This window comes from Somniosus microcephalus, chromosome 1 (genome assembly GCF_052327205.1).
Source record: "Somniosus microcephalus isolate GS21.2 chromosome 1, FLI_Smic_1.0, whole genome shotgun sequence".
Classification (NCBI taxonomy): domain Eukaryota; kingdom Metazoa; phylum Chordata; class Chondrichthyes; order Squaliformes; family Somniosidae; genus Somniosus; species Somniosus microcephalus.
The window spans coordinates 316,141,736-316,164,990 of record NC_140987.1 but is presented as its reverse complement, the minus strand read 5'-3'; the positions used below and the strand labels follow the sequence as shown (position 1 = coordinate 316,164,990).

At 46.2% G+C, this 23,255-nt stretch overlaps 1 protein-coding gene across 1 annotated transcript in view; it reads right to left on the bottom strand.

Annotated features, from left to right (window-relative positions):
- Positions 1 to 820: 820 nt before the first annotated feature.
- LOC147124863 (cyclic nucleotide-gated channel alpha-2-like) overlaps positions 821 to 23,255 on the bottom strand; it is a 163,187-nt gene continuing 140,752 nt past the window's right edge. Inside the window, exons 4-5 of the mRNA XM_085986757.1 lie at positions 13,938 to 14,044; positions 821 to 2,241 (exon numbers count right to left, since the gene is read on the bottom strand). Of these exons, the coding sequence (XP_085842883.1) occupies positions 821 to 2,241; positions 13,938 to 14,044 (1,528 nt within the window). The remainder of the gene's footprint in view (positions 2,242 to 13,937; positions 14,045 to 23,255) is intronic.

Sequence of the window (23,255 nt, the reverse complement as noted above, 5' to 3'; positions counted from 1 at the left end):
AAGGTGGTAGGTGGTTGCCTTGCCCATGGGGTCCAGAGTCAATTTTGAGGACTCCCAACTGTATAGCCATCCTTGGTGATCACGGATGGTGATGGAGGTGTTTGGGACATTGGCTGAAAGGTATGATTCTGTGAGTATGACTATGTCATAGTATGTTGGCCTTCGCAGCTTGACTAGTCTGTGGGACAGATCTCCCAATTTTGGCACAAGTCCCCAGATGTTGGTGAGGAGGACTTTTCAGGGTTGACAGGGCTGGGTGTGCCGTTGCCAAGGTTGATGCCGGGTGGTTCATACGGTTTCATTCTTATTATTTTGTTTCATAGCAGTTTGTTACAACTGAGTGGCTTGCTGGGCCATTTCAGAGGGCAGTTAAGCGTTAACCACATTGGCCAGACCAGGTAAGGACGGCAGATTTCCTTCCCTAATAGGGCATTAGTGAACCAGATGGGTTTTTACAACAATCTGATAGTTTCATGGTCACCATTACTGAAACTAGCTTTTTATTCCAGATTTATTCAATTAACTGAATTTAAATTCCCCAGCTGCCATGGTGGGATTTGAACTCACATCTCTGGATCATTAGTCCAGGCCTCTGGAATATTAGCCCACTGACATTACCACTACGCTACCATTCCCTTGTTGGTCCATCCTTTTAGAGGTTCTTGACATGATCATGGTGATATATCACAGGGAGTGTCACACAATGTAAGGACAGATTTGATGAAGCCTTAAAATGTCTCATGGTTCAGCTGCCACAGAATGCTGAGCTAAGCAGAGTTGTGTCTGCCTACAGTATGTTTTACTGGACACGGCAGTCTTCTCACTGATTTTTATTGTCACCTTTAGTTCCCTCAGTCTCATTGACACTGTCCAAACCATCAGATACAGAGCCATTATCAAGCTGCCAGACTTTCTTTTCAATGCTTGTGATTCTCTGTTTTAATTTCTGTTGTGTTGAGTTGTACTCATTTAGAAGTCTTGCGAATCGTGTCTGTAAGGTGTCGAGGTTTGATTCAAGTCTCTCCACCTTTTCCTCCATGTCTTTCTCTCCCATTACCACTTCCACACGCTCTTCATCCAGCAGTCCTTCTTTTATTAAAATCTCCTTGCCTCGCTCTTCTAGAACTTTCTTAGCCTCTGGAAACTCTATCAAGGCTTCCATTAGGTCATCTTTGGACAGACGGAAGAGATCCGAGTATCCGATGCTCCGGATATTTGCTGTCCTTCTGTTGCCCATCTTACTTCCCTTAATGTTCAAGATACTGATCTCCCCGAAGCAGCTGCCAGCACTCAGGATGACATACTGAGTCACCCCATCATCAGCCACCACTGCCAGCTTCCCTTCCTTGATGATGTACATTTCTTTCCCGATATCTCCCTTGCGACAGATATAATCTCCAGGGCTAAAGACCTGAGGTCTTAGCTTTAAGACTAACTCCACCAACAGGCCAGCCTCACAGTCTTGAAAGATTCGCACCTGCTTGAGAGTCTCCAGGTGGACATTGATGGCGATTTCTGCCTTCAGTTTGTCCGGCAGGTTTTTCAGCACCTCGCGCTCATCGACTGTTTTTTTGTTGGCCCAGAGGTAGTCAAACCATTTAATGACCCGGGCTTCCACCTCCTTGCTGACCTTTCGGAACTGCATGTAATGTTTGATGGCATCAACCTTCGCCTGAAAATCTGCACGGGATGCATTCATGTTGGATATCATTGATCCAACATTGCCCACAATCGTGGCAAAGATGAGAACTCCCACCAGGAAATCAAACACCACAAACAGGAACTCTACATCCAGGACTGGTGCTGGCGTCTCCCCAATGGTGGTCAGAGTCAGCGTTGACCAGTACAGGGAATAAATGTATTCCCTTGCCAGATAGCCGTGGTAAGGGTCAGAGATGTTAGGATAAACCCAACTATCTGAACCAAAGCCAATGGTCTTGGAGATAGCGTAGTAAATGCAGGCGTTCCAGTGTATGATGATCAGCAGATAGAGCAGCAGATTGCTGATTCGAAAGACATTCGGGTAGTTTGTTCTGGTTTCTGTACGATCACAAAACTCAAACATCCGTGGGAATTTTAGGAGACGATTGAATCGAAGCTCTGGGTAATTGAATCCCACTGCTATGTAACACAGGTCAGTCGGTAAGATCGAAATGATGTCTAACTTAAACTGCATGGTCTTGATACAATTATCTCGTAACTTCTTTAAATCTTTGACGAGAAGACCCTGTTCAAGAAATCCTGTACAAGAATAAATAGGCAACGTCACTGATTGGAACAGAAGAATAGCCAGTTCTAATAGACTATCCTGTAAATTGTAAAAATCTCCAATACAGGATCCCATCTATCACCGTCTATACTACAGTATCCCTGCTATCACCGTCTATACTACAGTATCCCCGCTATCACCGTCTATACCACAGTATCCCCGCTAGCACCGTCTATACCACAGTATCCCCGCTAGCACCGTCTATACTACAGTATCCCCGCTATCACCGTCTATACTACAGTATCCCCGCTAGCACCGTCTATACTACAGTATCCCCGCTATCACCGTCTATACTACAGTATCCCCGCTAGCACCGTCTATACTACAGTATCCCCGCCAGCACCGTCTATACTACAGTATCCCCGCTATCACCGTCTATACTACAGTATCCCCGCTATCACCGTCTATACTACAGTATCCCCGCTATCACCGTCTATACTACAGTATCCCCGCTATCACCGTCTATACTACAGTATCCCCGCTAGCACCGTCTATACTACAGTATCCCCGCTAGCACCGTCTATACTACAGTATCCCCGCTATCACCGTCTATACTACAGTATCCCCGCTATCACCGTCTATACTACAGTATCCCCGCTGGCACCCTCTATACTACAGTATCCCCGCTAGCACCGTCTATACTACAGTATCCCCGCTATCACCGTCTATACTACAGTATCCCCGCTAGCACCGTCTATACTACAGTATCCCCGCTAGCACCGTCTATACTACAGTATCCCCGCTATCACCGTCTATACTACAGTATCCCCGCTATCACCGTCTATACTACAGTATCCCCGCTAGCACCGTCTATACTACAGTATCCCCGCTAGCACCGTCTATACTACAGTATCCCCGCTAGCACCGTCTATACTACAGTATCCCCGCTAGCACCGTCTATACTACAGTATCCCCGCTAGCACCGTCTATACTACAGTATCCCCGCTATCACCGTCTATACTACAGTATCACCGCTAGCACCATCTATACTACAGTATCCCCGCTATCACCGTCTATACTACAGTATCCCCGCTAGCACCGTCTATACTACAGTATCCCCGCTAGCACCGTCTATACTACAGTATCCCCGCTATCACCGTCTATACTACAGTATCCCCGCTAGCACCGTCTATACTACAGTATCCCCGCTAGCACCGTCTATACTACAGTATCCCCGCTAGCACCGTCTATACCACAGTATCCCCGCTAGCACCGTCTATACTACAGTATCCCCGCTAGCACCGTCTATACTACAGTATCCCCGCTAGCACCATCTATACTACAGTATCCCCGCTATCACTGTCTATACTACAGTATCCCCGCTAGCACCGTCTACACTACAGTATCCCCGCTAGCACCGTCTATACTACAGTATCCCCGCTAGCACCGTCTATACTACAGTATCCCCGCTAGCACCGTCTATACTACAGTATCCCCGCTAGCACCGTCTATACTACAGTATCCCCGCTAGCACCGTCTATACTACAGTATCCCCGCTATCACCGTCTATACCACAGTATCCCCGCTAGCACCGTCTATACTACAGTATCCCCGCTAGCACCGTCTATACTACAGTATCCCCGCTAGCACCGTCTATACAACAGTATCCCCGTTAGCACCGTCTATAGCACAGTATCCCCGCTAGCACCATCTATACTACAGTATCCCCGCTAGCACCGTCTATACCACAGTATCCCCGCTAGCACCGTCTATACTACAGTATCCCCGCTAGCACCGTCTATACTACAGTATCCCCGCTATCACCGTCTATACTACAGTATCCCCGCTAGCACCGTCTATACTACAGTATCCCCGCTAGCACCGTCTATACTACAGTATCCCCGCTATCACCGTCTATACTACAGTATCCCCGCTATCACCGTCTATACTACAGTATCCCCGCTGGCACCCTCTATACTACAGTATCCCCGCTAGCACCGTCTATACTACAGTATCCCCGCTATCACCGTCTATACTACAGTATCCCCGCTAGCATCGTCTATACTACAGTATCCCCGCTAGCACCGTCTATACTACAGTATCCCCGCTATCACCGTCTATACTACAGTATCCCCGCTATCACCGTCTATACTACAGTATCCCCGCTAGCACCGTCTATACTACAGTATCCCCGCTAGCACCGTCTATACTACAGTATCCCCGCTAGCACCGTCTATACTACAGTATCCCCGCTAGCACCGTCTATACTACAGTATCCCCGCTAGCACCGTCTATACTACAGTATCCCCGCTATCACCGTCTATACTACAGTATCACCGCTAGCACCATCTATACTACAGTATCCCCGCTATCACCGTCTATACTACAGTATCCCCGCTAGCACCGTCTATACTACAGTATCCCCGCTAGCACCGTCTATACTACAGTATCCCCGCTATCACCGTCTATACTACAGTATCCCCGCTAGCACCGTCTATACTACAGTATCCCCGCTAGCACCGTCTATACTACAGTATCCCCGCTAGCACCGTCTATACCACAGTATCCCCGCTAGCACCGTCTATACTACAGTATCCCCGCTAGCACCGTCTATACTACAGTATCCCCGCAAGCACCATCTATACTACAGTATCCCCGCTATCACTGTCTATACTACAGTATCCCCGCTAGCACCGTCTACACTACAGTATCCCCGCTAGCACCGTCTATACTACAGTATCCCCGCTAGCACCATCTATACTACAGTATCCCCGCTAGCACCGTCTATACTACAGTATCCCCGCTAGCACCGTCTATACTACAGTATCCCCGCTAGCACCGTCTATACTACAGTATCCCCGCTATCACCGTCTATACCACAGTATCCCCGCTAGCACCGTCTATACTACAGTATCCCCGCTAGCACCGTCTATACTACAGTATCCCCGCTAGCACCGTCTATACTACAGTATCCCCGTTAGCACCGTCTATAGCACAGTATCCCCGCTAGCACCGTCTATACTACAGTATCCCCGCTAGCACCGTCTATACCACAGTATCCCCGCTAGCACCGTCGATACTACAGTATCCCCGCTAGAACCGTCTATACTACAGTGTCCCCGCTAGCACCGTCTATACTACAGTGTCCCTGCTATCACCGTCTAAACTACAGTATCCCCGCTAGCACCGTCTATACTACAGTATCCCCGCTAGCACCGTCTATACTACAGTATCCCCGCTATCACCGTCTATACTACACTATCCCCGCTAGCACCATCTATACTACAGTATCCCCGCTATCACTGTCTATACTACAGTATCCCCGCTATCACTGTCTATACTACAGTATCTGCGCTATCACTGTCTATACTACAGTATCCCCGCTATCACTGTCTATACTACAGTATCCCCGCTATCACTGTCTATACTACAGTATCTGCGCTATCACTGTCTATACTACAGTATCCCGCTATCACCGTCTCTACTACAGTATCCCCGCTATCACCGTCTATACTACAGTATCCCCGCTATCACTGTCTATACTACAGTATCCCCGCTATCACTGTCTATACTACAGTATCTGCGCTATCACTGTCTATACTACAGTATCCCCGCTATCACTGTCTATACTACAGTATCTGCGCTATCACTGTCTATACTACAGTATCTGCGCTATCACTATCTATACTACAGTATCCCCGCTATCACCGTCTATACTACAGTATCCCCGCTATACTACAGTATCCCCGCTATCACTGTCTATACTACAGTATCCCCGCTATCACTGTCTATACTACAGTATCCCCGCTATCACCGTCTATACTACAGTATCCCCGCTATCACTGTCTATACTACAGTATCCCCGCTATCACCTCCTATACTACAGTATCCCCGCTATCACCGTCTATACTACAGTATCCCCGCTATCACTGTCTATACTACAGTATCCCCGCTATCACTGTCTATACTACAGTATCCCCGCTATCACTGTCTATACTACAGTATCCCCGCTATCACCTTCTATACTACAGTATCCCCGCTATCACTGTCTATACTACAGTATCTGCGCTATCACTGTCTATACTACAGTATCCCGCGATCACCGTCTATACTACAGTATCTGCGCTATCACTATCTATACTACAGTATCCCCGCTATCACTGTCTATACTACAGTATCCCCGCTATCACTGTCTATACTACAGTATCCCCGCTATCACTGTCTATACTACAGTATCCCCGCTATCACTGTCTATACTACAGTATCCCCGCTATCACTGTCTATACTACAGTATCCCCGCTATCACTGTCTATACTACAGTATCCCCGCTATCACTGTCTATACTACAGTATCCCCGCTATCACTGTCTATACTACAGTATCCCGCTATCACTGTCTATACTACACTATCCCCGCTATCACTGTCTATACTACAGTATCCCCGCTATCACTATCTATACTACAGTATCCCCGCTATCACTGTCTATACTACAGTATCCCCGCTATCACTGTCTATACTACAGTATCTGCACTATCACTGTCTATACTACAGTATCCCGCTATCACCGTCTATACTACAGTATCTGCGCTATCACTATCTATACTACAGTATCCCCGCTATCACTGTCTATACTACAGTATCCCCGCTATCACTGTCTATACTACAGTATCCCCGCTATCACTGTCTATACTACAGTATCCCCGCTATCACTGTCTATACTACAGTATCCCCGCTATCACTGTCTATACTACAGTATCCCCGCTATCACTGTCTATACTACAGTATCCCCGCTATCACTGTCTATACTACAGTATCCCCGCTATCACTGTCTATACTACAGTATCTGCGCTATCACTATCTATAGTACAGTATCCCGCTATCACTGTCTATACTACAGTATCCCGCTATCACTGTCTATACTACAGTATCCCCGCTATCACTGTCTATACTACAGTATCCCCGCTATCACTGTCTATACTACAGTATCCCCGCTATCACTGTCTATACTACAGTATCCCCGCTATCACTATCTATACTACAGTATCCCGCTATCACTGTCTATACTACAGTATCCCCGCTATCACTGTCTATACTACAGTATCCCCGCTATCACTGTCTATACTACAGTATCCCCGCTATCACTGTCTATACTACAGTATCCCCGCTATCACTGTCTATACTACAGTATCCCCGCTATCACTGTCTATACTACTGTATCCCCGCTATCACTGTCTATACTACAGTATCCCCGCTATCACTATCTATACTACAGTATCCCCGCTATCACTGTCTATACTACAGTATCCCCGCTATCACTGTCTATACTACAGTATCCCCGCTATCACTGTCTATACTACAGTATCTGCGCTATCACTGTCTACACTACAGTATCCCCGCTATCACTGTCTATACTACAGTATCCCCGCTATCACTGTCTATACTACAGTATCCCCGCTATCACTGTCTATACTACAGTATCTGCGCTATCACTGTCTATACTACAGTATCCCCGCTATCACTGTCTATACTACAGTATCCCCGCTATCACTGTCTATACTACAGTATCCCCGCTATCACTGTCTATACTACAGTATCTGCGCTATCACTGTCTATACTACAGTATCCCCGCTATCACTGTCTATACTACAGTATCCCGCTATCACTGTCTATACTACAGTATCCCCGCTATCACTGTCTATACTACAGTATCCCCGCTATCACTGTCTATACTACAGTATCCCCGCTATCACTGTCTATACTACAGTATCCCCGCTATCACTGTCTATACTACAGTATCTGCGCTATCACTGTCTATACTACAGTATCCCCGCTATCACTGTCTATACTACAGTATCCCCGCTATCACTGTCTATACTACAGTATCCCCGCTATCACTGTCTATACTACAGTATCCCCGCTATCACTATCTATACTACAGTATCTGCGCTATCACTGTCTATACTACAGTATCCCCGCTATCACTGTCTATACTACAGTATCCCCGCTATCACTGTCTATACTACAGTATCCCCGCTATCACTGTCTATACTACAGTATCCCCGCTATCACTATCTATACTACAGTATCTGCGCTATCACTGTCTATACTACAGTATCCCCGCTATCACTGTCTGTACTACAGTATCCCCGCTATCACTGTCTATACTACAGTATCCCCGCTGTCACTGTCTATAGTACAGTATCCCCGCTAGCACCGTCTATACTACAGTATCCCCGCTATCACTATCTATACTACAGTATCCCCGCTATCACTGTCTATACTACAGTATCTGCGCTATCACTGTCTATACTACAGTATCCCCGCTATCACTATCTATACTACAGTATCCCCGCTATCACTGTCTATAGTACAGTATCCCCGCTATCACTGTCTATACTACAGTATCCCCGCTATCACTGTCTATACTACAGTATCCCCGCTATCACTGTCTATACTACAGTATCCCCGCTATCACTGTCTATACTACAGTATCCCCGCTATCACTATCTATACTACAGTATCCCCGCTATCACTGTCTATAGTACAGTATCCCGCTATCACTATCTTTTCTACAGTATCCCCGCTATCACTGTCTATACTACAGTATCCCCGCTATCACTGTCTATAGTACAGTATCCCGCTATCACTATCTATACTACAGTATCCCCGCTATCACTATCTATACTACAGTATCCCCGCTATCACTGTCTATACTACAGTATCCCCGCTATCACTGTCTATACTACAGTATCCCCGCTATCACTATCTATACTACAGTATCCCCGCTATCACTGTCTATACTACAGTATCCCCGCTATCACTATCTATACTACAGTATCCCCGCTATCACTGTCTATACTACAGTATCCCCGCTATCACTACCTATACTACAGTATCCCCGCTGTCACTGTCTATACTACAGTATCCCCGCTATCACTACCTATACTACAGTATCCCCGCTATCACTGTCTATACTACAGTATCCCCGCTATCACTGTCTATACTACAGTATCCCCGCTATCACTATCTATAGTACAGTATCCCCGCTATCACTGTCTATACTACAGTATCCCTGCTATCACTGTCTATAGTACAGTATCCCCGCTATCACTGTCTATACTACAGTATCCCCGCTATCACTATCTATACTACAGTATCCCCGCTATCACTGTCTATACTACAGTATCCCCGCTAGCACCGTCTACACTACAGTATCCCCGCTAGCACCGTCTATACTACAGTATCCCCGCTAGCACCATCTATACTACAGTATCCCCGCTAGCACCGTCTATACTACAGTATCCCCGCTAGCACCGTCTATACTACAGTATCCCCGCTAGCACCGTCTATACTACAGTATCCCCGCTATCACCGTCTATACCACAGTATCCCCGCTAGCACCGTCTATACTACAGTATCCCCGCTAGCACCGTCTATACTACAGTATCCCCGCTAGCACCGTCTATACTACAGTATCCCCGTTAGCACCGTCTATAGCACAGTATCCCCGCTAGCACCGTCTATACTACAGTATCCCCGCTAGCACCGTCTATACCACAGTATCCCCGCTAGCACCGTCGATACTACAGTATCCCCGCTAGAACCGTCTATACTACAGTGTCCCCGCTAGCACCGTCTATACTACAGTGTCCCTGCTATCACCGTCTAAACTACAGTATCCCCGCTAGCACCGTCTATACTACAGTATCCCCGCTAGCACCGTCTATACTACAGTATCCCCGCTATCACCGTCTATACTACACTATCCCCGCTAGCACCGTCTATACTACAGTATCCCCGCTATCACTGTCTATACTACAGTATCCCCGCTATCACTGTCTATACTACAGTATCTGCGCTATCACTGTCTATACTACAGTATCCCCGCTATCACTGTCTATACTACAGTATCCCCGCTATCACTGTCCATACTACAGTATCTGCGCTATCACTGTCTATACTACAGTATCCCGCTATCACCGTCTCTACTACAGTATCCCCGCTATCACCGTCTATACTACAGTATCCCCGCTATCACTGTCTATACTACAGTATCCCCGCTATCACTGTCTATACTACAGTATCTGCGCTATCACTGTCTATACTACAGTATCCCCGCTATCACTGTCTATACTACAGTATCTGCGCTATCACTGTCTATACTACAGTATCTGCGCTATCACTATCTATACTACAGTATCCCCGCTATCACCGTCTATACTACAGTATCCCCGCTATACTACAGTATCCCCGCTATCACTGTCTATACTACAGTATCCCCGCTATCACTGTCTATACTACAGTATCCCCGCTATCACCGTCTATACTACAGTATCCCCGCTATCACTGTCTATACTACAGTATCCCCGCTATCACCTCCTATACTACAGTATCCCCGCTATCACCGTCTATACTACAGTATCCCCGCTATCACTGTCTATACTACAGTATCCCCGCTATCACTGTCTATACTACAGTATCCCCGCTATCACTGTCTATACTACAGTATCCCCGCTATCACCTTCTATACTACAGTATCCCCGCTATCACTGTCTATACTACAGTATCTGCGCTATCACTGTCTATACTACAGTATCCCGCGATCACCGTCTATACTACAGTATCTGCGCTATCACTATCTATACTACAGTATCCCCGCTATCACTGTCTATACTACAGTATCCCCGCTATCACTGTCTATACTACAGTATCCCCGCTATCACTGTCTATACTACAGTATCCCCGCTATCACTGTCTATACTACAGTATCCCCGCTATCACTGTCTATACTACAGTATCCCCGCTATCACTGTCTATACTACAGTATCCCCGCTATCACTGTCTATACTACAGTATCCCCGCTATCACTGTCTATACTACAGTATCCCGCTATCACTGTCTATACTACACTATCCCCGCTATCACTGTCTATACTACAGTATCCCCGCTATCACTATCTATACTACAGTATCCCCGCTATCACTGTCTATACTACAGTATCCCCGCTATCACTGTCTATACTACAGTATCTGCACTATCACTGTCTATACTACAGTATCCCGCTATCACCGTCTATACTACAGTATCTGCGCTATCACTATCTATACTACAGTATCCCCGCTATCACTGTCTATACTACAGTATCCCCGCTATCACTGTCTATACTACAGTATCCCCGCTATCACTGTCTATACTACAGTATCCCCGCTATCACTGTCTATACTACAGTATCCCCGCTATCACTGTCTATACTACAGTATCCCCGCTATCACTGTCTATACTACAGTATCCCCGCTATCACTGTCTATACTACAGTATCCCCGCTATCACTGTCTATACTACAGTATCTGCGCTATCACTATCTATAGTACAGTATCCCGCTATCACTGTCTATACTACAGTATCCCCGCTATCACTGTCTATACTACAGTATCCCCGCTATCACTGTCTATACTACAGTATCCCCGCTATCACTGTCTATACTACTGTATCCCCGCTATCACTGTCTATACTACAGTATCCCCGCTATCACTATCTATACTACAGTATCCCCGCTATCACTGTCTATACTACAGTATCCCCGCTATCACTGTCTATACTACAGTATCCCCGCTATCACTGTCTATACTACAGTATCTGCGCTATCACTGTCTACACTACAGTATCCCCGCTATCACTGTCTATACTACAGTATCCCCGCTATCACTGTCTATACTACAGTATCCCCGCTATCACTGTCTATACTACAGTATCTGCGCTATCACTGTCTATACTACAGTATCCCCGCTATCACTGTCTATACTACAGTATCCCCGCTATCACTGTCTATACTACAGTATCCCCGCTATCACTGTCTATACTACAGTATCTGCGCTATCACTGTCTATACTACAGTATCCCCGCTATCACTGTCTATACTACAGTATCCCGCTATCACTGTCTATACTACAGTATCCCCGCTATCACTGTCTATACTACAGTATCCCCGCTATCACTGTCTATACTACAGTATCCCCGCTATCACTGTCTATACTACAGTATCCCCGCTATCACTGTCTATACTACAGTATCTGCGCTATCACTGTCTATACTACAGTATCCCCGCTATCACTGTCTATACTACAGTATCCCCGCTATCACTGTCTATACTACAGTATCCCCGCTATCACTGTCTATACTACAGTATCCCCGCTATCACTATCTATACTACAGTATCTGCGCTATCACTGTCTATACTACAGTATCCCCGCTATCACTGTCTATACTACAGTATCCCCGCTATCACTGTCTATACTACAGTATCCCCGCTATCACTGTCTATACTACAGTATCCCCGCTATCACTATCTATACTACAGTATCTGCGCTATCACTGTCTATACTACAGTATCCCCGCTATCACTGTCTGTACTACAGTATCCCCGCTATCACTGTCTATACTACAGTATCCCCGCTGTCACTGTCTATAGTACAGTATCCCCGCTAGCACCGTCTATACTACAGTATCCCCGCTATCACTATCTATACTACAGTATCCCCGCTATCACTGTCTATACTACAGTATCTGCGCTATCACTGTCTATACTACAGTATCCCCGCTATCACTATCTATACTACAGTATCCCCGCTATCACTGTCTATAGTACAGTATCCCCGCTATCACTGTCTATACTACAGTATCCCCGCTATCACTGTCTATACTACAGTATCCCCGCTATCACTGTCTATACTACAGTATCCCCGCTATCACTGTCTATACTACAGTATCCCCGCTATCACTATCTATACTACAGTATCCCCGCTATCACTGTCTATAGTACAGTATCCCGCTATCACTATCTTTTCTACAGTATCCCCGCTATCACTGTCTATACTACAGTATCCCCGCTATCACTGTCTATAGTACAGTATCCCGCTATCACTATCTATACTACAGTATCCCCGCTATCACTATCTATACTACAGTATCCCCGCTATCACTGTCTATACTACAGTATCCCCGCTATCACTGTCTATACTACAGTATCCCCGCTATCACTATCTATACTACAGTATCCCCGCTATCACTGTCTATACTACAGTATCCCCGCTATCACTATCTATACTACAGTATCCCCGCTATCACTGTCTATACTACAGTATCCCCGCTATCACTACCTATACTACAGTATCCCCGCTGTCACTGTCTATACTACAGTATCCCCGCTATCACTACCTATACTACAGTATCCCCGCTATCACTGTCTATACTACAGTATCCCCGCTATCACTGTCTATACTACAGTATCCCCGCTATCACTATCTATAGTACAGTATCCCCGCTATCACTGTCTATACTACAGTATCCCTGTTATCACTGTCTATAGTACAGTATCCCCGCTATCACTGTCTATACTACAGTATCCCCGCTATCACTGTCTATACTACAGTATCCCCGCTATCACTGTCTATACTACAGTATCCCCGCTATCACTATCTATAGTACTGTGCCCATATGCTGGGCTTGTGAACCTGATCCGCAGTTCCGGACCGGATCACAGCCGAACGGATGCTGCTGCACAGTGTGCTGGATCGGTGCAGGCTTTGCTCAGATTTCATTGACCCACAGCATGAATGCCCTTGTTTCAATATCCATCTCACAGCTGTCCGATGTTGATGAAAGTGTGTCACACCAGAAACCCACATGAGGAGAGGGGAGAGGCTGTGGGATGAAAACTGTGGAGCCAAACCTGTTCTGAGTCTGACAAACACATCGAGAATATATATGGCATCTGAGATGTAGTCAATCGTCAACCAAATGGTGAGATGGTTTATCTGGAGACTGTCAAAGCAAGCCCTGTGAAAAAAACAGACAGGTAAACACATATGATCATAATCACAGGCAGAAAACATGTATAATGTTCACACTCAAACATGCCAAATGATTACAAACATATGCAGCATGTTAAATGAGACAAAACCTATAAAACGCAAACTAAACACACAAATATGCAATCAAAAAAGGAATCATGCAGAAAACCCAGACACAGACCCACAGACGCATACCCACAGACACAGAGACCCACAGACATCAATCCAGACACTGAAACAAACCCACGCGAATAGACGCTAACCTCGCCTATATCCTAACCGCGACTAGATCCTAACCTCGCCTAGATCCTAAGCTCGCACAGATCCTAACCGCGACTATATCCTAACCGCGACGAGATCCTAACCGCAACTAGATTCTAACCTCGCCTAGACCTTAAGCTCGCCAAGATCCTAACTGCGACTAGATCCTAACCTCGCCTATATCCTAACATAGAAGACAGGAGCAGGAGTAGGCCATTCAGCCCCTCGAGCCTGCTCCACCATTCAATGAGATCATGGCTGATCATCCAAACTCAGGACCTTGTCCCTGCCTTCTCCCCATATCTCTTGATCCCCTTAGCGTTAAGAAATATATCTAATTCCTTCTTGAATATATTGAATGAATTGGCCTCAACTGCCTTCTGTGGTAGAGAATTTCACAGGTTCACCACTCTCTGGGTGAAGAAATTCCTCCTCATCTCTGTCCTAAATGGCTTACCCCTTATCTTTAGACTGTAACCCCTGGTTCTGGACTCCCCTGCCATCGGGAACATCCTTCCTGCATCTAGCCTGTCTAGTCCTGTTACAATTTTATAAGTTTCAATGAGATCCCCTCTCATTCTTCTAAACTCCAGCAAGTATAAGCCCAATCGACCCAATCTCTCCTCATACGTCATTCCTGCCATTCCAGGTATCAGCCTGGTGAATCTTCGCTGCACTCCCTCCATGGCAAGAACATCCTTCCTCAGATAATGAGACCTAAACTGCACACAATATTCAAGGTGTGGTCTCATCAAGGCCCTGTACAACTGCAGCAAGACATCCTTGTTCCTGTACTCGAATCCTCCAGCTACGAAGGCCAACATACCATTTGCCTTCTTAACCGCCTGCTGCACCTGCATGCTTACCTTCAGCAACTGGTACACAAGGACACCCAGGTCTCGTTGCACTTCCCCTTCTGCCAATTTATTGCCGTTCAGATAATAATCTGCCTTCCTGTTTTTGCCACCAAAGTGGATAACCTTGCATTAATCCACATTATAGAAACATAGAAACATAGAAGATAGGAGCAGGAGTAGGTCATTCGGCACTTCGAGAGGTTCACCACTCTCTGGGTGAAGAAATTCCTCCTCATTTCAGTCCTAAATGGCTTACCCCTTATCCTTAGACTATGACCCCTGGTTCTGGACTCCCCGGCCATCAGGAACATCCTTCCTGCATCTAGTCTGTCCAGGCCTGACAGAATTTTATAGGTTTCGATGAGATCCCCTCTCAATCTTCTAAACTCCAGTGAGTATAAGCCCAATCGACACAATCTCTCCTCATACGTCATTCCTGCCATCCCAGGTATCAGCATGGTGAATCTTCGCTGCACTCCTTCCATGGCAAGAACGTCCTTCCTCAGATAAGGCGACCAAAACTGCACACAATACTCAAGGTGTGGTCTCACCAAGGCCCTGTACAACTGTAGCAAGACATCCTTGTTCCTGTACTCGAACCCTCTTGCTACGAAGGCCAACATACCATTTGCCTTCTTAACCGCCTGCTGCACCTGCATGCTTACTTTCAGCGACTGGTGCACAAGAACACCCAGGTCTCTTTGCACGTCCCCTTCTCCCAATCTATTGCCATTCAAATAATAATCTGACTTCCTGTTTTTGCCACCAAAGTGGATAACCTCACATTTATCCACATTATAGTGCATTTGCCATGTTTCTGCCCAATCACCCAACCTGTCCAAATCGTACTGGAATTTCACGACATCCTCCTCACAGCTTACCCTCCCACCCAGCTTTGTGTCATCTGCAAATTTGGAGATATTACATCCAATTCCCTCATCCAGATCATTAATATATATTGTGAATAGCTGGGGTCCTAGGACCGATCCTTGCGGTACCCCACTTGTCACTGCCTGCCACTCGGAAAACGACCCGTTTATTTCAACTCTTTGCTTTCTGTCCGCCAACCAGTTCTCTATCCAAGTCAATACCTTGCCCCCAATCCCATGTGCCTTAATTTTGCACGCTAATTGATGTAACAAAAGAGTCTCACACATCAAGGAACTTTAAAGTAAGCTTTAAGCAACTTATAATTAAACTATATACAAGAGCGGTCTTCACCATGCCTCTAGGTGAAGCCCTTTTACCATACTGAGCAGTTCAGTATTTATACTAGTCCAAACACAGGAAGTGACGTATGCACAGGAAGTGATGTATGCACAGAGTTCACAGTTCACAGTAAGTGATGTGCACATAACTTCCCGGAAGTTATTATTATCACATTCTTCCCTCCTGCGAGATTAGAAGACTGTGGTCTTCCTTTTATTCCGCAGCCGCCGAAGGAGGAAGAGTCGCACCCGTTTGGGTTCCCGTCATAGAGGGTCGCTGGTCCGCTTACATGCTGTTGGCCATTGGTCAGAGTCTGTGTGGCCTGGATTACCCTGTGAAGGGTCGGGGAGATCATGGCTTTGTGTACGAGTCCCAATAGGTGCAGAGTCGGTCTGTCTCTGTTCAGAGGGAGGTGCAGAGCTGGTCTGTGGCGGATCAGTACTTTGGTGCGCGGTACTGGGAGGGTCGCAACTTTGAGTACGGGGTTCTACCGGCACCAAGCTAGTTGGTGTCAGATCAGGATCCTGGAGAGGGGTACCCGGTAGGTTCCAAGAGGCTCCTGGTAAAATACCATCACTCGATGTCCCACTAGGTCCTGGTGGGCAGGGAGCCAGGTCCCGTAATGATACGGTAGATTCTCGGCCGTCGGGATATCGTATGTATGCATAGGTGGGGTTGGCATCGGTTAGTTCGACCTCGTCTACGAGAGGGTCATTTTTAGACGTCCGAACGTATCTTCGGAGTAGTACAGGTCCAGGAGTAGTTAGCCATGACGGGAGGGATGTCCCATAAGATGAGCGACGCTGGAATCCAAAGAACCGCTCATGAGGTGTAGTATTTGTGGCTATAGAAAGAAGGGACCATATAGAGTGCAATGCATCCGGAAGCACTGTTTCCCATTGCTGGTTTGGTAGGCCCCGAGATCTTAAAGCAAGATGTACGGAATTCCAGATGATACCGTTATACCTCTCTACCTGCCCATTTCCGATGGGATGATATGGCGTCGTTTTGCTTGTAGCAATTCCCCATTCTGAGAGGTAGTCCTTGAGCTCCCTTGACATAAAGGATGGACCCCGATCCGAGTGAATGTAAGCCGGCATGCCACAGAGAGAAAATACCTGCTCAAGGCAGCAGATTACTGTGGACGCCAGCATATTGGAGCAGGGGAAGGCAAACGGAAAACATGAATATTCATCAATCATGGTGAGCAAATATGTGTTCCGAGTTGAAGAGGGTACTGGGCCCTTAAAATCGATGCTAAGTTGTTGCATCGGTTGGGTTGCGTGTATGAGCATACCATCTGAGGGGCGGAAGAACTGAGGTTTTAATTCTGCACAAAGCCGGCATTCTGAGCACATTTTATTTGCATCTCCAGTAGAAAAAGGGAGATTCCGTGATAGTACGAAATGTAGCATGCGCGTAACGCCAGGATGACACAATCCATTATGGACATCTATGAGAGTAGAGGATGACATAGTGGAGCAGAATGCTCGTGTGAGGGTATCCGGGGCCACATTCTCCTTGCCAGGTTGATAGTGAATGGTGTAACCAAAAGAGGCCAGTTCCATCCTCCAAAGCTGTATTTTATTATTCTTAATTTTGGTTCGTTTTCGATTATCGAGCATGAAGGCGACTGATCGCTGGTCCGTGATCAATGTAAAGTGCTGGCGAGCTAGGAAATGGTTCCACTTCCGTACCGCCTCTATGATGGCTGTGGCTTCCTTCTCAACCGGAGGATAATGTAGCTCGGCACCTTGCAAGGTCCTGGACATAAATGCTACAGGACGACCTTCCTGATTTAGAGTAGCCGAGATCGCCACCTCCGAGGCATCACATTCGAGTATGAAAGGGAGATTCTCATCGATGGAGTGCAGAGCCGCTTTCTCCAACTGTTTTTTGAAAAGGTTAAAGGCTGCAACAGCCGCTGTTTCCAATGGAAATGATCGAGCATGCAGCAAGGGTTGGATTTTGTCTGAAAAATGAGGAATCCATTTAGCGTAATATGCAAACAGACCGAGAGCCCGACATAAAGAAGCCGGATTCTTAGGCGACGGGAGCTCTTGGAGCGGGCGAAGTCTTTCTGGGTCTGGCTTAATGATACCATTGCCTACGCAGTAGCCAAGGATGTTGATGGTCGGTTGCGACTCAACAGATTTAGATTCATTCAAAGTTAAGTTACGGTGATGGAGGGCATCCCGAAATTTTTGGAGGTTGGCGTCGTGTTCCTGTTGATCGTGACCTGCAATAGTAATGTTATCAAGATAGGGAAAAGTGTCCCTTAAGTTTTCCTGCTTAACCAGGCCATCCATTGCCCGTTGGAAGACAGCCACTCCATTAGTAACCCCGAATGGGAAGATATGTAGTTTCAATTTCGCAACAATCTGTTCTCTAATGAAACTATCAGTACTTCCTGAGTCAATTAAGGCATCTAAGGTATGCCCATTAATTGAAACTTTTGTAGCTGCATGAAACAGGTTCTGTGGGCAAGCAGCTGTAATTGGTGTGGTTGCACAGAGAGTGGCTGAAACTCTAGGTGTGCTTCTTCGGGAGAGAGCTTGAGAGGAAGCTTGATAGGTCCTAGCCGGAGCACCTTGATAGGCCCTAATTGGGGCAGTTCAGTAGGCCTTAGCTGGATAGGCCCTCGTAGAGGCTCTTGATTGGCAAACTTTTGCAAAGTGTCCCTTTTTATCGCAATGACTGCAGGTCGCATTGCGAGCAGGGCAGAATTTCCTAGGGTGAAAAGAATCTCCACAAAAGAAGCATTCCTTCCTAGATTGCCAAGAGGCTGCTAAAGTGGGGTCATCCTCCTCTTCTTCATCAGAAGTATCATCAGGATTAGATTCCTCCATGATAGGGTTCACCTGAGGCCACTTGAATCGTCTGGTTGCAGTTACAGCAGCAGATCGAGATCTGGGCAGCTGATAGAGGTCTGCATTTTTCTTTGCCAAATCCAGAGAACAAGCCAGGTCAAAAGCCTTTTGTAGCTCAAGTGTTTTACTTTCTAGTAGACGCTGGCGTATAAATGGAGAGGCAGTCCCGCAGATGAAGGCATCACGAATCATTTCTTCGCGGTACAGCTCAGCCGAGGCTGCCTGAAAGTTACAATCTACGCTGAGCCTGCGAAGTTCTTGAAGGAATTCGTTAATCGATTCCCCTGGCCCTTGTCGGGCTGTGGCCAGTAGATGTCTAGCATAGACCTCAGTTGCGGTCTTGGCATATAGTTTTTTAAGTGCCCGGATCACCTCATCGTAATTATCCCATTCATCAACATATTCAAACACTGTTGGGGTCACATAGTTGATGGGCCAGAAATTCCAGGCCAGAAGCGTGAGTACGGTCGGCTTACTCACGCTTCTGGCCGTTGGAAATGCCGGCGTTCAGCATGAACAGCGCATGCGGGGAACGCCGGCATTTCCAGACCTCGAGCGCGTGCGACTGCACAGGCAGCGCTTGCGCAGTGAACTTCGTGGATTTCATTCATGAAATCCGTGAGGTTAAGTCCTTAGAAGTTACACTGAAAAAAAGCAAGTGTAAAGTGGTTCATTGGCTGCGGAGGAAGATATATTTTATCGTGGAGCTTTTGAAATGCAATATTTTTGTTTGGGAAAGGGAGGGAAGTTATTTTAAGAAATTTTAAGTAAGTTTTAAAGTAAAAATTTTTTTTTTTTTTAAAGGGTTTTCAGAACGGTAGGTAGAAGGAGCAATTGTGGCTGTGTGAATGGAATGTGAGAATGAGTTGTGTATGTATGTCCACATATATTCCTTTACGTACATGTATGTATGTTTTATATTCCTTTACTATGAATGTATGTTTTTAATTATGATTTTCCAATAAGTTACTTTCTCTGAAAGTCATAATTAAATAATACATTCATACACATAAGTAAAGGAATATATACATAACACGCAAAGGAATATATACAGACATACATACTTTCAGAAGCTCCACGATAAGAAATATCTTCCTCCGCATCCTCTGTAGCAACTGTACCCATGCTTTTTTCATGTGTAAGTTGTAATGACTGGACCTCACTGAAAGCATTAATGAAAGCGGCGAATTATACTGCGCACGCGCTGCATGTGCAGTCGCACGCGTTCTGCCTCTGAACCCCTTCGGTCAGAGGACAGGAAATGCCGGTTTTCCCCACATGCACTGTGCATGCTGAAAACCGGCATTTCATCCGGCCAGATGCGTAAGTACCCCGACTGTACTAGCGCATTTGGAAGGGAATTATTGGGCCAACATTTTACATGTCAATAAAATAAAAAATTTAACACTTGCACGACTTGCCCCCTCGCATCTGCGACTGAGGGTCCAAGGAGGTGCATTGCGCAAGAGGTCATCATCGGACGTATCCTCACACTGTTCCCTTTGGGGAACTGTATGAAGTGGTGGAAGGATTTATGGCCGTGATTAACGCTCATTCCGTGACCGTAACCATCTTTGAACCAGCCATTAGGGTGGTTAGTCCTATGGCGGGAGGGTTTTACGGGCTCCCACAACCCATCTGAGGCAGGGGGGGCCACCAACACCCACGGACGCAAGTATCCCGCTGGATGTCCACCCAGAATTTAAAGTTGGAGCTCCGACTCCACTTGCCGGGACTGTCTGGAGTGGGGTTCAAAACCCTACTCCTTCTGGCCCAGCGGCAGGGATGCTTACTGCTACGCAAAAGGCCCACTCTGCACAAAAGGTGACACCCATACGTTTCCTGCGCCTTTTCCCTCCCCGTGACTGGAGCCCTATGCTGCCATTTCACGTTGCTAATCGGATTGGGCGTTTGTCATAGCGGTAGGATCCCCGCTGCTGGGCCAGATCAGGGTAGGGTTTCGAACCCCGCTCCAGACAGTCCCGGCAAGTGGAGTCGGAGCTCCGGCTCTAAATTCTGGGTTGACATCCAGTGGGATATTTGCGTCCGTGGGTGTGGGTGGCCCCCCCTCCTTGTATAGCTTGTGGGAGCCCGTAAAACCCTCCCGCCATAGGACTAACCGCCCTAATGGCTGGTTCAAAGATGGTTACGGTCACGGAATGAGCGTTAATCACGGCCATAAATCCTTCCACCACTTCATACAGTTCCCCAAAGGGAACAGTGTGAAGACACGTATGACGACGACATTGCTAAATAAATAAATGGAATTAAAAAAATTCTTTTAGGGCTTTTAAAAGTCTTTAAATTGCTTTAATTCTCTTTAAAACTACTTCAGATTACTCAAAATAATGTAAACATTTTAAAAAGTTTATAAAAGTTACCAAAATCTTCAAAAAACTTCCAAAAACCTATTTAAACTGCTGCTTTGCATGTAAAAAAGCAAAGCAGCTTGACAGAAACATTGGGGGCGTGTCCAGTGAAACTGAGACCTCAAGGGGCGTGTCTCACTTACACTGCACGCTCCTGGCTCCGCGCTGGCTGCACTCCTGGGCGGCGTGACATCATACGCTGCCCGGGAATGTGCTTTCTATTTCTCCAAGTTCAGGCGTCCCAGAAGCTGATCAGCAGGAGCGCGGGGTAAGTGCAAATACGGGGCTTGCACGCGCTGCAAGCCCCGTTCTGGAATTTCTGGCCCGATAAGTATCCTCAGTTTAGTAGAAGCATTCGTTTTACATTCATCAAGAAAGTTCTGAAAAGTACGATACCAATGCTTCCATACCCTGCCAGCTGCTGGTGCGTTTGGGTCCAAGTCCAGACGAGTAGGTTTAAGGATGTTTTCCATGATGGGTGGTTCCCTGGATCCTTAACTCCGAGTTTGTCCGAAGGTCTAGTATTTGTGAGTGTAAATACTAAGTTGCTTAAATTGATGTAACAAAAGAGTCTCACACATCAAGGAACTTTAAAGTAAGCTTTAAGCAACTTATAATTAAACTATATACAAGAGCCTCTAGGTGAAGCCCTTTTACCATACTGAGCAGTTCAGTATTTATACTTGTCCAAACACAGGAAGTGACGTATGCACAGGAAGTGATGTATGCACAGAGTTCACAGTTCACAGGAAGTGATGTGCACATAACTTCCCGGAAGTTATTATTATTATCACACTAATCTCTTATGTGGGACCTTATCGAAAGCCTTCTGAAAGTCCAAATACACCACACCCACTGGTTCTCCCTTATCTATTCTACCAGTTACGTCCTCAAAAAATTACAGTAGATTAGTCAAGCATGATTTACCTTTTGTAAATCCATGTTGACTTTGTCTGATCCTGTCACTGTTTTCCAAGTGCTCTGCTATTACATCTTTTATAATGGACTCTAGCATTTTCCCCACTACCGATGTCAGGCTTACCGGTCTATAATTCCCCGTTTTCTCTCTACTACCTTTTTTGAATAGTGGGGTAACATTAGCTACCCTCCAATCCATGGGAACTGTTCCAGAATCTATAGAGTTTTGGAAGATGACCAGCAATGCATCTACTATTTCTAGGGCCACTTCCTTAAGTACCCTAGGATGTAGATTATCAGGCCCTGGGGATTTATCGGCCTTCAATCCCGTCAATTTCCTTAACACCATTTCCCTACAAATACTGATTTCATTCAGTTCCTCCCTCTCATTAGACCCTATGTTCCCCGGCATCTCTGGGGGTTATTTGTGTCCTCCTTTGTGAAGACAGAACCAAAGTATGTATTTAATTGGTCTGCCATTTCTTTGTTCCCCATTATAAATTCCCCTGATTCTGACTGCACCAATTTTTTTCTCTGCACATATCTATAGAAACTTTTACAGTCAGTTTTTATGTTCCCTGAAAGCTTACTCTCATACTCTATTTTCCCCCTCTTAATTAATCCCTTCGTCCTCCTTTGCTGAATCCTAAACTGCTCCCAATCCTCAGGTTTACTGCTTTATCTGGCCAATTTATATGTCCTCTCCTTGGATC